Raw genomic sequence first — 15,936 nt, forward strand, 5'->3', positions numbered from 1 at the left:
ATTTTTTTTAAGATGCTGCAAGATAAAGATGCTGATGTTGCCGTGTTACAAGGTCCGGATGTTGCCGAATGTTGCAAGATGTGGATGTTGCAGAATGTTCTAAGGTGCTGACTGTTGCAAGATGCCAATATTATTTTTTTCCAGTTAATACAAGATGCCGATGTTGCAGACTTTTGCAAGATGATGTTGCAGAATGTTACAAGCTGCAGATGTTGCAGAAGGTTGCAAGCTTTGGATGTTGCAGAATGTTGCAAGAGGCTGGTGTTTAAGAATATTGCAACATGCTGATGTAGCAGAATGTTTCAAGATGCTAATGTTGCAGAATGTTCCAAGATTTTTCAAGATGCTGCCAGATAAGATACCGATGTTGCAAGATGCTGATGTTTCAAAATGTGACAAGATTGATGTTGCAAAAGGTTGCAAGCTGTGAATGTTGCAGAATGTTATACAAGCTGCGAATGTTGCAAGATGCTGATGTTACAAGATTTTTCAAGATGCTGCAGGATTAGCTTGGGTTGCATAATGTTAGCCACATATGAGGCATAGTTACAAGATGTGGATGTATCGGAATCTTGCAGAATGTTGCAAGAAGCTGATGTTGCAGAATGTTACAATACTTTTGTTGCAGAATGTTATGATGCGGATGTTGCAGTAGGTTACAAGAGGCTGATGTTGCAGAATGTTGCAAGATGCTGATGTTGCAGAAGGTTAAAAGATGCTGAGGTTGCAGAATATTGCAACATGCTGATGTTGAAGAATGTTGTAACATGCTGATATTGAAGAATGTTGCACCTTGCTGATGTTGCAGAATGTTGCAACATGCTGATGTTGCAGAATGTTGCAAAATGCTGATGTTACAAGGTTTTTCAAGGTGCTGCAAGATAAGATGCCATTCTTGCAAGATGTTGATTTTGCAGAATGTTAAGAGATGCGAATGTTGCAGAATGTTCCAAGATGGCGATGTTACAAGATTTTTCAAGATGCTGCAAGATAATTAGCTGATGTGGCAGAATATTGCAAGATGTTGCAGAATGTTACAAGCCACAGATGATGCATAATGTTACAAACTGTGGATGTATCGGAATGTTGAAAGATGCTAATGTTGCAGAATGTTGCAAGACAGCTGATGTTGCAAAATATTGGAAAATGGCTGATGTAGCAAGATGGCTGAAGTTGCAAAATGAAAATGTTGCAATATGGCTGCCATTGCAGTTATGTTGCAATGTAGTTGACATGGCAAAACAGGTTGCAAATTGACTGACATTGAAATGTTGCAACATGGCTGAATTGTAAAGTGGGTGACATTGTGTTATGTCGCAAGACGGGTGATGTTTCAAGGCAGCTTATGTTGCAATATGGCTGATGTTGCAAAATGGCTGACGTTGCAAAATCTTTTAAGATGGCTGACATTGCAAATTATTGCAAGATGGCTGACATTTCAAAATGGCTGAAGTTTCAAAATTTTTCAATATGGTTGACATTGCAAAATGTTTCAAGATGGCTGACATTGTTAAATGTTGCAAAATGGCTGACTTATTTTCACAAACATTCATTAGCGAGGCGACGCCACTGGTTGTCTTTCGTACTGCTGGTCCTCAATGCACTTAGTTTCCTGAGATGAAAGAAATATATTTTTATGGGAACTAGTTTTTTTAAAGAATTGATGACAGCAAATTATTTTAACTGAGAAATATTAGTCAAAATATGTTCAGTTCTATGCCAAAGATAATTCATCCAGTTCAGTGGTATACCGAACGAAAAGTCTTTAGTGATTCACTAAAGAAACTGCAGCATATAAAAAATATTATGCGAAAAATAAACAACTACCTTTGTAAAGATTTCCACCGCATACCAATAAATGTTACAATTTCTTATTTTTTTTCTATTAGTGCCATAAATCACATTTCAAAAGAGTAAGTTTAATTATCTCGTACTTTACAGCACTAAGGGTATTTGATTAATTTAAAAATTATTAAACTTCAGTCATATGAGTAATTAGATATATTACCAAACTCCATCCTCATTGGTTATATATTTTTTTTTTTTACAATTATTGTAGCCAAGAATGTGAACTATATAAAATTATAGTTGTCATGGATTATTGATAAATGATTTAACAATTTTTAAACGAGACAGAATCTTCCCTAGTTCATGCAAATATTTGTAATGGATAGCATAGTATGTTGTTGAATGAAATATAAAACAAAGTACTTCTATATAAAAACACGCTCTCTTAGAATCCAGCGTGATTCAAAAGTATACGAGGAACAAAGAATATAATATAGGGCAAAACATCTAACTTAAACATTTCTATTGTACGTGTCAACAGGAAATGTAAATACAGTTTTTGATGTGCATGTTTGATTACAATCAACTCTACAATAGAGAGATGGTTTATTACGAAATGGTATTACAAGAAGATATGTAGAAAAGTTAGGAGTATATTGGGAAGAAAATTAATAAGTTATATTAAAAAAAGTGCTAAAGCTATAATGCAGTAAACCTGTGACAAGGAGAGAAAAAAAAATAGTGGAAAACTAACAAAAAAGAAGTTAGACAAGAGAAAAATGTATGAAGTCTTGAAAGATTTTAACCATACAACTAGAATGTCATAAATGTGTTACTAAAAGGATTTAACAACTCTTATTACAGAGGCTTAAGGCTTAATTTGAAACTTTACATAAATATAATGCAACGAGGAACAAGGGAAAAGTTTGAAAATCTCAATCTGATAAGGCTCTGGTGGAAAGTTCGCAAGAGTTTATAAGTAAAAATAACTAGTGTCTTTAAGTAATTTCTATTTTTCATAACTAGCTATACAAGAGTTTTTTTCTTAAATAGGATTAACCCAGCTTTTGCCAAACTGTAACCTTACTTTAAAACTGTTCTTCTGTATTTTACGTAAGGAAAAACCACAATTAAGGTTACTAAAATAATAAAACAGAACATTAATTACTTTAAATGAAAAAAATACTCAATGATTTATAGCTATGTGTACAGTTAGCCCCCTTATTCGTGGTGGTTAGGTAACAGACACGCCTATGGATATTGAGAATCCGTAAAAATCTAGAATCTGCTTAGATTAAGTATCCGCAAATACTTGGTGCTCTAGAATGGACCAGCTCTTATCCAACTCCCTACCATTGCTGCGTGCGGTCCACTGACACACTAGGTAACAAAAGGATCAATTTCCTATGTAATTAGTATTATAATAGCATACGAACATAATTCAGCCACTGTAAACTAGTGTACTGTATGAAGAGTACTCTATAAAAAGATTCATAAAACGAGCCATCACCACATTTATGATAACAAAAAACTGTTCTTTCTATCTAACAACACTCGCTGATACTGTAGTGTATATCACTGTAATATATGTACAGTACTATCAGTAAAGTACAGCTTGTTTACCAAAGGTGAGATGACATATCACTCTTAATTGTTGACAAGGAAGACGCAATACTACCAACTTAAAACAAAAAAGCATGTACATTATTTTATCTACAGTAATAAGTACTGTGCTATTTTGTATACACACCGTACGCTATCATTGAAAATAAATATCAAAGAAAATGCAACAGCAACAAAACTAACCATTTTCGTACGAAGTTGTACCTCCTGTAACATCTCGCCATGACTGATGCAATTCTTAGGGCACACTGGTTGGTGGTTGCGTTCATTAACTTTAAAGCCGTACGCACTTGTAATACAGGTACAGTGCTGTACATGTACAATGCGTACTTAAAACAATTATTGATATACACAGCGAAATACAGTAGTATCAAAAAAACCTTTTGATATGATATAACTTACTGGATAATATTCTACAATGAGGCACAGTTGAAGAGATGGAAGAAGAGGATAAGCTGTGCGGTTACAAATGGATGAACGATGAAGGAACGTATCTTCACTTCCTGGGATGTCTTAGTTAGACAACGTATCACTGCTTTAAATAAAAAGAATAAGATATAACAGTACTATCACTGGACCTGTCAAATATATTTACTTCCTGACACTACTGTACGTATCCTAAAGTTAGATTAACAACTTAATATAAACTTCCTAACATTTTCATTTATGCATTGTAATTATATAGCATCAGATCTACAATGCAATATAGAATAATAAGAAAAGGGTTTGCACGAAATTGTGGTAGAATATAGAAAAGTTACAAAAAATGTCTAATAGGGAGAAAATTATTGTTTTACAGGTATAAGAACAAGAGGCCAAAAAAAAAAGGAGGGGGGGGGGGGGGTTGTTGGTGGCTACTATCTGGATATTGAAAACCTGTAGTAAAAAAGACCTTGGAAAATCTATTACAAAAAAAAAAAGGTAATTCTGACCAGACAAGAGAAAGTTATGTAAAGTATAAAATGATCATACCATACACAAATCTTTAAACCATACAACTAAAATATGTAAAGTATGTTAGTGAATAGATTTAACAACGCATAATAATACAGAGGCTTGATACTGGTTTTGAAAAAAAAAATGTTTAATAACGTAACCAGGGAAATCTCAATGCTGACAAGGCTCTGGTAGAATATTAAAAAGATTTGGTAAAAATACCAGTTTTCTGAAGTAATTTGTATTTCCCTTAATTATGCAAAAGAGATTAAAGAATGGATTATCATAGCTTTTGCAGAACAGTAAGCTTACTTGAAAATGACTTTTGTATTTCTTGTAAGAACAAACCACAATCAAAATTGCCAAAATGATATAAACAAAAAACCCAAGTATTAACTAATTAAAATAGTGAATCATTGAGGTCGACTGCATTAAAGCTTAATGTATGCCAATACAACAATATATTAATTCTGAAAAGAATGAACTAATAGTTATACATTATAAAATTAAAAGAATTCTTAGCAGAAATACTAATAGATTATTCCATTGAATATATTTAGAAACTTGATTACGCTAGCTTCAACATCTTGAAGGTAGATCATATCCATCCATTTGAGAAACAAGATTACACCCATTAATTTCGTACAGCAGATGTGCAACATAGTTCAGTTAAAGCTGTGTAACTGCCATTTTAATAGGTGTTTAGGTTCAAAAGGTAATGTTATTTTAGTGAATCTACGCTAATGTACAAAGAAACAACAAGACTATTTTAATAGCATAGATCATGTATCTCAATAGCACATCATCTACAAGAAACTACATAAAAAAACGGTTCATCCAATTGTGCTCTGGAATTCTTTTTGGGGTCCGGTGAAAACCTACCAGGCAAATTTGGTTAGAACTCAGAAAAGTTTAATCGCAACACACATTCTTGAAGTCCGTGATTATGGCAATTATTGTAATTTATTTTACCATTGCCTTTTCTATTTTCATAAATAATGTGCCATATATTGCATATTATTTAACACTTACTGGATACCGGTGCTCATCGAGCTCTCTGTAACAAGCCTGCGTCAAGATAAGACAAAAATCCTAATATACGAGTACCATTAAATTCATTTTACGGTTCATAGACTGCACTTGTTCCACGCTTGAGATGGGGTATATTGTCCAAGTTACAGTGGATTTATCATCGGTGTTTATCATTGCAAAGTGGATCCATCACCTTCATTGCACATTTCAGTTCGGGTATATCGCTCACTGATCAAAGTGCAGAGGGTACATTGCTGCTATTCCAAGGTGTAGAGTGGATATATCAGGAACATTACACTTTGTAGATTAGTATATTAGTCATTGCTTGTTGCAGTATAGCTATATTGCCGAGAGGATTGAATCAGCCATTGCAGTGTGGTTAGTCAGTCCCCTTATTTGTGGGGTTAGATGACACGCATCCATGAAGATTGGGGATCTGCGAAGATCAAGAATCTGTGAAGATCAAGAATCCACGAAGATTAAGTATCCACGAATACTTCGTGCTCTAGGGTGGGTCAACTCTTAGCCACCAAACTCCCTGACCATTCCTCGTGTGGTCGAATAACATGCTAGGTAACCTGAGGTTTAATTTCTAATGTATTAGCATTGTAAAAGTATACGAACACAATTCATGCCACTTTAACCTGGTGTACTGTACGTAGAGTATTAATTGTCACACTTAAGATAACAAAACACTGTTGTTTCTATCTAACAACACTCGCCAATACTGTAGTGTACATTACTTTAATATTTGTGCAGTATTACCACAAAAGTACAGCTTTATTATCAAAGGTAAGAGGAGTTACTCTTAAATGTTTGTAAGGTAGACACACAATACTACCAACTCTTTACAAAAGAAGCATGCATAGTACTATGTCTACAGTAATGTTAAGTGCGGTAATAATATTGTATATATTACCATACACTATCATTAAATATAAGTAATAGAGAAAAGTAACAGCAACAAAAGCGACCGTTTTGGTGCGAAGTTGTACCCAGTAACATCTCATGATCAATGAAGCAATTCTTAAACTGTCGACTGGATGATGGTTGCTCTCATTATCTTGTATACTGTAAGTAATTGTAATCCAGGTACAGTGCTGTACATGTTTAATACGTACTTATATCAATATTATTAATATACTCAGTGAATAACAGTAGTATTTAAAAAGTTTTGATATAATTTACTGGATAATATTCTACAAAGAGGCAAAATTGGCGAGATGAAGGAACGTATCTACACATCCTAGCATGTCTACAGAGACAAGTTATCACTGCAGTAAATAAAAAATAGTTAATACATTATAATATTGATAATAGAACTGTAAAATACATTATGTACTTACTGACACTATGGTACATATCCAAAGTTACGTTAACTTAAATGAAATTTTTAAGTTTATATGTCATATACTGTAATTAGAGCATTGGTTTTACAACGCATGGCATAGTAATAGCGAAAGAGGTTTAAAGAAAATGTGGTGGAATATAGAAAAGTTACAATATCTAGTGGGGAGAAAATTATTGACCACAATTATATTAGAAAAAGACAAAAAAAATGTGCTACTTGCTGGTTATTGAAAACCTGTAGGAGAGAAAGAAGAAAAAGAAGGAATAGAGCTGATCATAACCAGACAACACTGTAATGTCTAAAGTAATTATACCATACACACCCATATCATGAAATCATACAACTGAAAAATATCGGTAAAAAGAATGATAGTAAAAAGATTTAACAACGCATATAATACAAGAGGCTTGATGCTGGTTTAAAAGAAAAAAAAAAGCAAATGAGGAATGGGAAACAAAGTGATAAGATTTAAAAAACCATGAAAATTTTTATGCTGACAACGATCCTATACAAAATTGACAATATTAGACTGGTAAAAATATCAGTTTCAAAGTAATTTGTATTTTCCTTAGCTATGCAAAAGAGATTAAAGAGGGGATTATCTCAACTTTTACAGAAAAGTAACCTCACTTTAAAATTACATTTCTATTTTGGGTAAGAACGAACCACAATAAAATTGCCAAAATGTAAACAAAAACCAAAGCATTCACTAAATAAAAAAAGATATGATTAAGAGGTTGACTGCATTAAAACTTAAATGTATGCCAATAAAACTATATTAATCCTGACAAGAATGAACTCTAACTGTTATACATTATAAGAGTTAAAGACTGCTTCACAGAAAAATTAACAAATTGCTTCAATAAGTAATTTCTTTGGAGACCTGATTATACTACCTTCAACATATTCATGGTAGATTGTATTCAACCATTTGAGAAACTTGATTATGCCTATTAACAATGTTGTACAGTGGACGTGCAACATAGTTCAGGGAAAGCTATGTAACTGCCATTGAAATAGTTGTTGAGGCTTAAGGTTAAGAATCTTAGTAAAAACGACGATGTACAAAGAAACCACAAGGCTACGTTAGTAGCACAAGCTAGGGAAGTCAAAGTGGACACTATATATGAATAATTACATAAGAAAATAATGGTTAATCCAATTGTGCTCTAAAAATTTTTTTTTTTTTTTGGGGGGGTCTGGTGAAGACCTACCAGGCAGATTTGGTCAGAACTGTCAAGTGTAATCATACCACACCCTCTTTAAGTCTGTGGTTATGGAATTTCATGTATTCTATTTTGCCATTGAATTTTCTATTTTCTTATATAATTTGTCATATTTTTCTTAGCATTTATGCCAAAAAGATACCGGTTCTCATAGATGTCTTTGGAATAACCCTGCGGCAAGATAAGTCAAAATTCCTGATATAAGAGTCCAGAAAAATATATTCATTGCACTATTCATACATTGCACTTTTTGCACATTGCAGACTGGGTATATAGCCCAAGTTACAGGGGTTAGGCACTATCATTTAACATCGCCGAGGGGATACCTTACCATCGTTGCAAACTTCAATGTTGATTTATTGCTCACTGATCAAAGTGCATAAATTGCAGTCATTTGACATTACACCTCCTTCAATGCATTCCAGTATGTATACATTACAGTCGTTTAACATTTTAGAGTGGCTGTTGCTGTTGTTGCATAAGGCAGTGTGGGTATATAGCTATAATTGTGCTTTGCAGTATGTACATTGTCATCATGATAAATTGCAGAAGGTACATTGCCTCCTTTTCAAGGTGTAGAGCTGGTACACCAGAACCATTGTTCTCTGTAGATTGGTATATCACAGCTATTGCATGTTGCAGGATAGCTATATTACTTATTACTGAAGGGATTGGATTAATATTGCAAGGTGGGGTAGGCCTTCATTACTTGCGGGGATTAGGTAATAAGACACCCGTGAGATTGAGAATATAGGAATATCAAGATTTCGTGAAAATCTGGTTCTCTAGTGTGGGTCAACTCATAACCTATCAGCCTCCTAATCATTGCTGCATGCGATCAACTAACACACTTGGTAACTTTCTGTACTATGCTATATTGTTTTCACGCTTCTATGATAGTATTATAGTTCATATTGCTATCCAAGGTTAATTTTATAATACATTAGTGTTGTAATAGAACTCACTGTAAAACTGGTGTATTGTAGGTACAGTACTCTATACGACACCGCCACACTTATATCAACGAAAGACTGTCGTTTTTATCTGATAACACTTGCTGATACTGTAGTGTATATTACTGCAATGTATGCACAGTACTATCACTAAAGTCAACTCACAACCCTACAACTCTAATAAAGAAGCATACACAGTACTGTATCCACTGTACTGTTAAGGGCGGTGCTAGTTTTGTATACACACTCTACACAATATTTATAAACAATGATAAATATAATAGAAGAAGTAACAGGGACACAACCAACCATTTTCGTACGTATTTATACACAGTAACATCTCGTGATGAATGATACTGTTCTAAAGGCATAGACTGGCTGGTGGCTGCATTCATTACTTTTAATATAGGTAACATGCTGTACATGTACAATACGTGCTTATATGAATACAGTTAATATACACAGCATAATACAGTAATATATAGAAAGTTTTGATATTATATAACTTACCGGAAAATATTCTACATAGACATAGTTGGTGGTGGTGATGGCGGCAGCTCAGAGGGATTGGTTGGATGAGGAGGTGGTGGTGGTGGTGACGGCGGCGGCTCGGAGGGTTTGGTTGGAGGAGGAGGTGGTGGTGGTGATGGCGGCGGCTCAGAGGGTTTGGTTAGAGGTGGAGGTGGTGGTGGTGGTGGTGGTGGTGGTAGTGGTGATGGCGACGGCTCAGAGGGTTTGGTTGGAGGAAAAGGAGGTGGAGGTGGTGGTGGTGGTGGTGATGGCGACGGCTCAGAGGGTTTGGTTGAAGGAGGAGGAGGTGGTAGTGGTGGTGGTGGTGGCGGCTGCTCAAAGGATTTTGTTGGAGGAGGAGGTGGTGGTAGTGGTGATGCCGGCAGCTCAGATGGTTTGGTTGGAGGAGGAGGGGGGGGGGGGCGTGGTGGTGATGCCTCAGAGGGTTTGGTTGGAGGAGGAGGAGGAGGAGGAGGAGGAGGGGGTGGTGGTGGTGGTGATGGCGGTGGCTCAGAGGGTTTGGATGGAGGAGGAGGTGATGGTGGTAGTGATGGCGGCAGCTAAGAGGGTTGGTTGGAGGAGGAGGTGGTGGAGGTGGTGGTGGTGATTACGGCATCTCAAGAGGGTTTGGTTGGAAGTGACGTGGTGGTGGTGAAGGCAGCGGCTCGGAGGGTTTGGTTGGAGGAGGAGTTGGTGGTGGTGGTAGTGGTGATGGCGGCGGCTCGGAGGGTTTGGTTGGAGGAGGAGGAGGAGGAGGAGGTGGTTGTGGTGGTGGTGGTGGTGGTGGTGGTGATGGCGACGGCTAAGAGGGTTTGGTTGGAGGAGGTGGTGGTAGTGGTGATGGCGGCGGCTCATATGGTTTGGTTGGAGGAGGAGGTGGTAGGTGGTGGTGGTGGTTGTGGTGGTGGTGGTGATGGCAGTGTCTCAGAGGGTTTGGTTGGAGGAGGAGGAGGTGGTGGTGGTGGTGGCGGCAGCGGCTGCGTCTCAGAGGGTTTCGTTGGAGGAAGAGGTGGTGGTGGTGGTGATGACGGCAGCTCAGAGGGTTTTGCTGGCCCTGCACCTTGGCCCTGAACCACACCTTGGCCCTGAACCACACCTTCATGGTTTGGGCCTTCATGCTGATCCACACCTTGTCCCTGATCTGCACCTTGGCCTTGATCTGCACCTTCATGCTGATCCACACCTTGTCCTTGATCCGTACCATGGCTTGGGCCTTCATGCTGATATGAACCTTGGCCCTGATCTACACATTGGCCATGATCTACATATTGGCCCAAATCTGCACGGTGGCCCTGATCTGCAACTTGACCCTGATCTGCAATTTGACCCTGATCTGCAACTTGACCCTGATCTGCACCTTTACCTGGGCTTTCATGCTGATCCATACTTTGGCCCTGATCTGCACCTTTACCTGGGCCTCCATGCTGATCTACACCTTGTCCCTGATCTGCACTTTGTCCCTGATCTGCACCTTTCCCTGGGCCTTCATGCTGATCCACACCTTGTCCTTGATCTGCACCTTGTCCAATAGGCTTCATCAACACTTTGTTTTTAATCCTTTCCATTATTTGTTGACGTTTCTCCATCAGCTGTTTTTCTCTCACCATAATTTCTCCTCCTCTCTCCACCAACCGTTGATCTCTCTCCGATATACGTTGATCCCTCTCTACTCCTTCAGCCGTTGCTCCCTCACCACCAGCCGTTGCTCCCTCTCCGATATACGTCGATCCCTCTCCATCAGCCGCTTCTCCCTCTCCGATATACGCTGATCCCTCTCCACCAGCTGTTGGTCCCTCTCTACCAGTTGTTGATCCCCCTCCACCAGTCGTTCACCCCTCCACCAGTTGTTGATCTGCGTTCTTTGTTATTAAGGATTAAAAAAATACGAAGTTTATAGACTGAGAATATGCATTAAACATTTTTGCAGAAAAACATAATTTTACGTTTAGATATAGATGCATAATCTTGACCCTCTCTACTTCTAGGATACTAAGTGTATCAATTAGACAGATATAGATGCATAATCTTTACCGTCTCTACTTCTAGGATACTAATTGTATCAATTAGACAACTATATATTAGTATATAAAATAATGAGCCTGTGGCCTTTGTCCATTGATTAAAAGTAGTGATGAATCCTAGATTTCATTAAAGATCATAATGTTCGAGTTATTATCAGTATACTATATAGTTTATTTTTGCATTTATTTCAGTAATGTGAAACTTACAACTGGAATAATTACAAAAGTTAAGGTAGTGTAATGTAATAAGACATTTTCATTCGGTTGATATATATTTCGAAGACTATTACATATGAATTTTATAAACTTATTCTCAGCTCAAAAAATAAAGTGCTATTTTCTGATGATTATTTCTTTCATTCAATTTTCATGATATAAGAGCAAGATTTTTCTGTTACATTTAAAAAGTATTAGAAATGTTACATGAAAGTGTATGAGTAGTAAAATTATAGATAAGTGTATGTTATATAATTAGAAAACTTGTGATATTTCTAATACTGTACATTAACTTTTTAATGTAGATCAGTTAGCTTACCATAGTGGACTTAGCGTGGCTGTGCTGGGGCCCACCCTCTGCGTAACACAATCTCCTGGCTCTAATGTGCGCACTTTCAACAGTTTACCTTCGATGCACGTACTGCCAAAGCACAAGTTACCAGCGGGGAAAAAAATGCAAAGTACCAGTTATACTAAACTGTCTTATATCTTTACATGCATTAGTTAGGCAACGTGGTTGGGGAGTAAAATTACTTTCCTGTCGACTTTCACACTGCTGGTGCTCAATGCACAGTTTCCTGCGAAAATAAAAAAAAAAATATTTTATGGTAAGTAACGATGACTCTTGTCGGTGTACAAGTTTGATTAGTGATAAAAATGTTAGTATGCCAATATTCAATAGTCAGACAACACTGATGAGAAATTATAAGTAAGTTTCTTTCCAGTCACAGTTTCCGGTGGCATATTAGAAAAAAATGTGTATAATAAACACAAAAATTAACTAGTGATTTATTATAAAAAAAAGCCCTGCATATACTGCCACTAAACAATTTTATCTAATCTGCCAGTGTATGTGTGCAAAGTTTAGCATGGCAAAATTGATAGATAGGATTAATTCATTGTAGAATGGGTTCATAATGGAATTTATAACTATAGCACATTTAAAAAACTACTTTAATTTACACCAATGTAATTCACAAGTTGTATAACAAACCTTAAGAAGCGAAGTTATGTATATTTAAAGTAAAACTCATTTTTTGGCATTTCTTTTCCCAGTGTCAATAGGAAAATCCACTAAAGTTTTTGAGGTGTAAGTTTAAAGACAGTCTCAAACTCTGGAATACAAAATGGCAAGAAAAGTGCGCTAGAGTGCAGAAAACTTACGCAGGGTGATAAACTATAGAGAACAATTATATTGGAACAAAATAAGAAAAGAACATGCTACAAGCAGGATACTCTGAACTTTAACTGAAAAAAAATGTGAAAATTTCAAACAAAATATGAAATTTATCAAAACCAGACATAAGAAAAATATGTAAAGTCTGAAAAAATTATATCATACAATTGAAACAGGTCATTATTATGTTGGCAAAAAGAACTTGTCAATGCTGGTTTTAAAACATTACATATGGTAAACAGGAAAGGTAGGAACCGACAAAAGGAAAAATAGGAACCGACAAAAGGAAAAATTTTAAGTCACAATGCTGATATGGGTCTGGAGGAAGGTAGACTAGATTTTGTAGGTAGATATACCAATTTCTCAAAGTAATTTTTATTTGTTTTTGAAAAATATGATGATCAGAGCATTGCAGAAAGCACCCCAGTTTTAAATAGCCCTTTTGTTTTCGTGTAACAAAAGACCACAATCAATATTTCTAAAATAGTATACTCTAAAGCCAAAGCATTAACTAGATAAAAGAATAAAAGATTAAAATGTTCTTTGCATTCAAGTTTTATGAATTACTACAAAACTACACTAATCTGGAAAAGGATGACTCAGATTCGTATAAGTTACAAAATCTAAAGAATGTATTACAGAAAAATTAATAGATTATTTCATTAAATAATCAATATAAAGACCTGATTATGCTAGCTACCTCTTCATGGTAAGTTTCATTCAACCATTTAAGGAACTTAATTTCGCCCAAGAAAAATTTCGTAAAGAGGATCTACAACATAGCTTAAGGAAAGGAAAGCTATGTAACTGTCATTGGAGTAAGTTTCGAGTTCAAGGTTAAGAATTTTAATAATATCTAAGCGAATGTGCAAAGATGCCAGGTTACACTCACTGGCAGATTCTAAGTTTAATGGCACACCAGCTACAGGAAACTACCCACACACAAAAAAAAAGAAAGAAAAAAAAAGATAAGCTGGTAAATTGATTGTGACAAGTCTTTCTTCGGGTCTGGTGAAAACCTACCAACTACCATAACTTTCTAGGCAATATTGGTCACGACACCTAAAGTTTCATCGTAATAAACACTCTTGACGTCAATTGTTATGGTATATCGTGTAATTTGTTTCACTATTGACTTGTGTATGTTCTTATATATAGTTTTGTCATTATGAGTACGTCTAGAAATTACCGGTGGTTATGGAGGTATCTGTAACAAGCCTACAACAAGATAGACAAAACTTCTGATTTGTGAGTACAGACTAATAAATTCCTAACTTCTATACTGAATACCCATGTAACAAATTTTACCTCAATATCCGAGCTTAAACAGGACGGCAAAAAACGAGCCGTTCTAAACATTGATGATTTTGTATCTTACTAGTGTTCGGCATCAAGTTATTGTAAATTATGTTAATAAACTTAGATTCGCTCGATCGATTGTTACCAATGTTTTCAAGTACCGAAGTGCTCTTAATTCCAGACCAAAGAGCTCGCTTAAATTACTGGAACTGTCAAGACTTAAATGTGTCTTGCTAGTTTGTTTTGCCATATTTCGGCAATGATAGAAGTGACGAATTGAATAGCCCATCATTCTAACATTAAGGATTTGGCGATATCCTCGTTACTTTCAATTTCATAGAATCTAATGAACAGTTTATAATATTTAGACATCAACATCATCTCCTCTTACGCCTATTGACGCAAAGGGCCTCTGTTAAATTTTGCCAGTTGTCTCCATCTTGAGCTTTTGAATAAATACTTCTCCATTCATCATCTACGTCACGTGTCACAGTCCTCAGTCATGTCAGCCTGGGTCTTACAACTCTTCTAGTGCCTTGTGGAGCCCAGTTGAAAGTTTGGCTAACTAATCTCTCTTGGGAAGTGCTAAGAATATGTCCAAATCATCTCCATCTACCATTCACCATCATCTCGTCTACATATGACACTCGAGTAATCTCTCTTACAGTTTCATTTCTAATCCCCTCCTGCCATTTAACTGCCAATATTCCTCTAAGGTCTTTGTTCTCAAATCTACAAAATCTGTTGTATATTTCAATAAACTAAAATATCTTGTGGTGATTAGTACGATTCGAGATAGACGGACAACTTGACCCTCTCCTCCCACCACACAAAGAAAGCCGTATTTTATAAAATTTCTTTGGTAGTTTTTGTGCCCATTTTATCAAAATCAATAGCTTCGCAAACAATGCAAAAACTCCCTACCATCTCGATTCTTTACTAGGGCTTCCAATCTGGAGCTGTGGGCGTTATTAGACGAGAATAAGATTTTCAATAAGATGAAAAGCTGGTGCCCTGGAAGGAGGGGGCTGGTATTCCCTTTACCAAAATTCTTCTTGTGAACTACCTTCAATGAAGGAAGTTTCCACATTTTCTTTATTATAATAAAATACTATTCAAGGACAAAACATTGGACAAATAAAAGTTTCCGATTAATATATCACACAATTTACATGGTCAAAATTTAGTATATACATGGTGATTAACAAGTTTTACACCTGTTGCGGTGACCAAGTTTACGTGAACTTTTGTTGCAGTTTCTAAACTAAAATGAACATTAGAAACGTTAAAAGGATATATTTGGTTCGAATCTGTAAGTGGGAGGGGCTGGAGGAGGGGTAAGCTATGCTAAATTACAGCAAAGTTTTTTTTACTATACTTTCCAAGACCGGTGTGGCCGTTACTGATATCTTACGGTGCCAGTTTTATGTTATGGTAATCATATTAGCGTCTAAAGTGTCTATTGAAATTTGTTTTATTTCATGAAATGTAGCGTTTTATTTTCAACAGATATTTTGAATATAGCTTACTTCATCTATTACTGGCTCAAATAGAAGTTTCATTACTAAAATTGTACACGTGGCATATATTTTTCCGACGATGTAGATCCGAGTGTGAGGGCCCTATTATTTTTTTTTCCATAGAATACAGAGGATTAATTGCTAAGAAATTATCATTTTCAACTTATCACCTACTTTATGACCGATGACAGTAAAATCATTATTGGTATGTAATTAAATTCAAGACCGACATTTGGGACTGAAATCCCATATTACTCACGTGAAACTATTGTGAAACCTTGCAT

The 15,936-nt window shown here is 36.1% G+C and overlaps 2 protein-coding genes across 5 annotated transcripts in view; one reads left to right on the plus strand and one right to left on the minus strand.

The window, feature by feature from the left end:
* Positions 1-833: 833 nt before the first annotated feature.
* LOC137650001 (uncharacterized) overlaps positions 834-15,936 on the minus strand; it is a 54,334-nt gene continuing 39,231 nt past the window's right edge. For 3 of the 4 annotated variants that reach the window (XR_011045892.1, XR_011045893.1, XR_011045894.1), the window contains exons 2-5: positions 11,976-12,234; positions 9,420-11,278; positions 3,814-3,946; positions 834-1,612 (exon numbers count right to left, since the gene is read on the minus strand). Coding sequence is in view for 1 of the 4 variants with exons in the window: in XM_068383013.1 (XP_068239114.1) it covers positions 10,271-11,026 (756 nt within the window). In the remaining 3 variants the exon portion in view is untranslated. Of the gene's footprint in view, positions 1,613-3,813; positions 3,947-7,768; positions 11,279-11,975; positions 12,235-15,936 lie in introns of those variants that run through there. The other variant, XM_068383013.1, reaches the window with a different exon arrangement.
* Positions 9,457-10,225, plus strand: LOC137649243 (uncharacterized). The gene is made up of 3 exons (XM_068382229.1): positions 9,457-9,573; positions 9,705-9,954; positions 10,077-10,225. Exons 1-3 carry the CDS (start codon positions 9,457-9,459, stop codon positions 10,223-10,225), a joined length of 516 nt encoding a protein of 171 aa, XP_068238330.1.

This window comes from Palaemon carinicauda, chromosome 11 (assembly GCF_036898095.1).
Source record: "Palaemon carinicauda isolate YSFRI2023 chromosome 11, ASM3689809v2, whole genome shotgun sequence".
NCBI classification, from domain to species: Eukaryota; Metazoa; Arthropoda; class Malacostraca; order Decapoda; family Palaemonidae; genus Palaemon; species Palaemon carinicauda.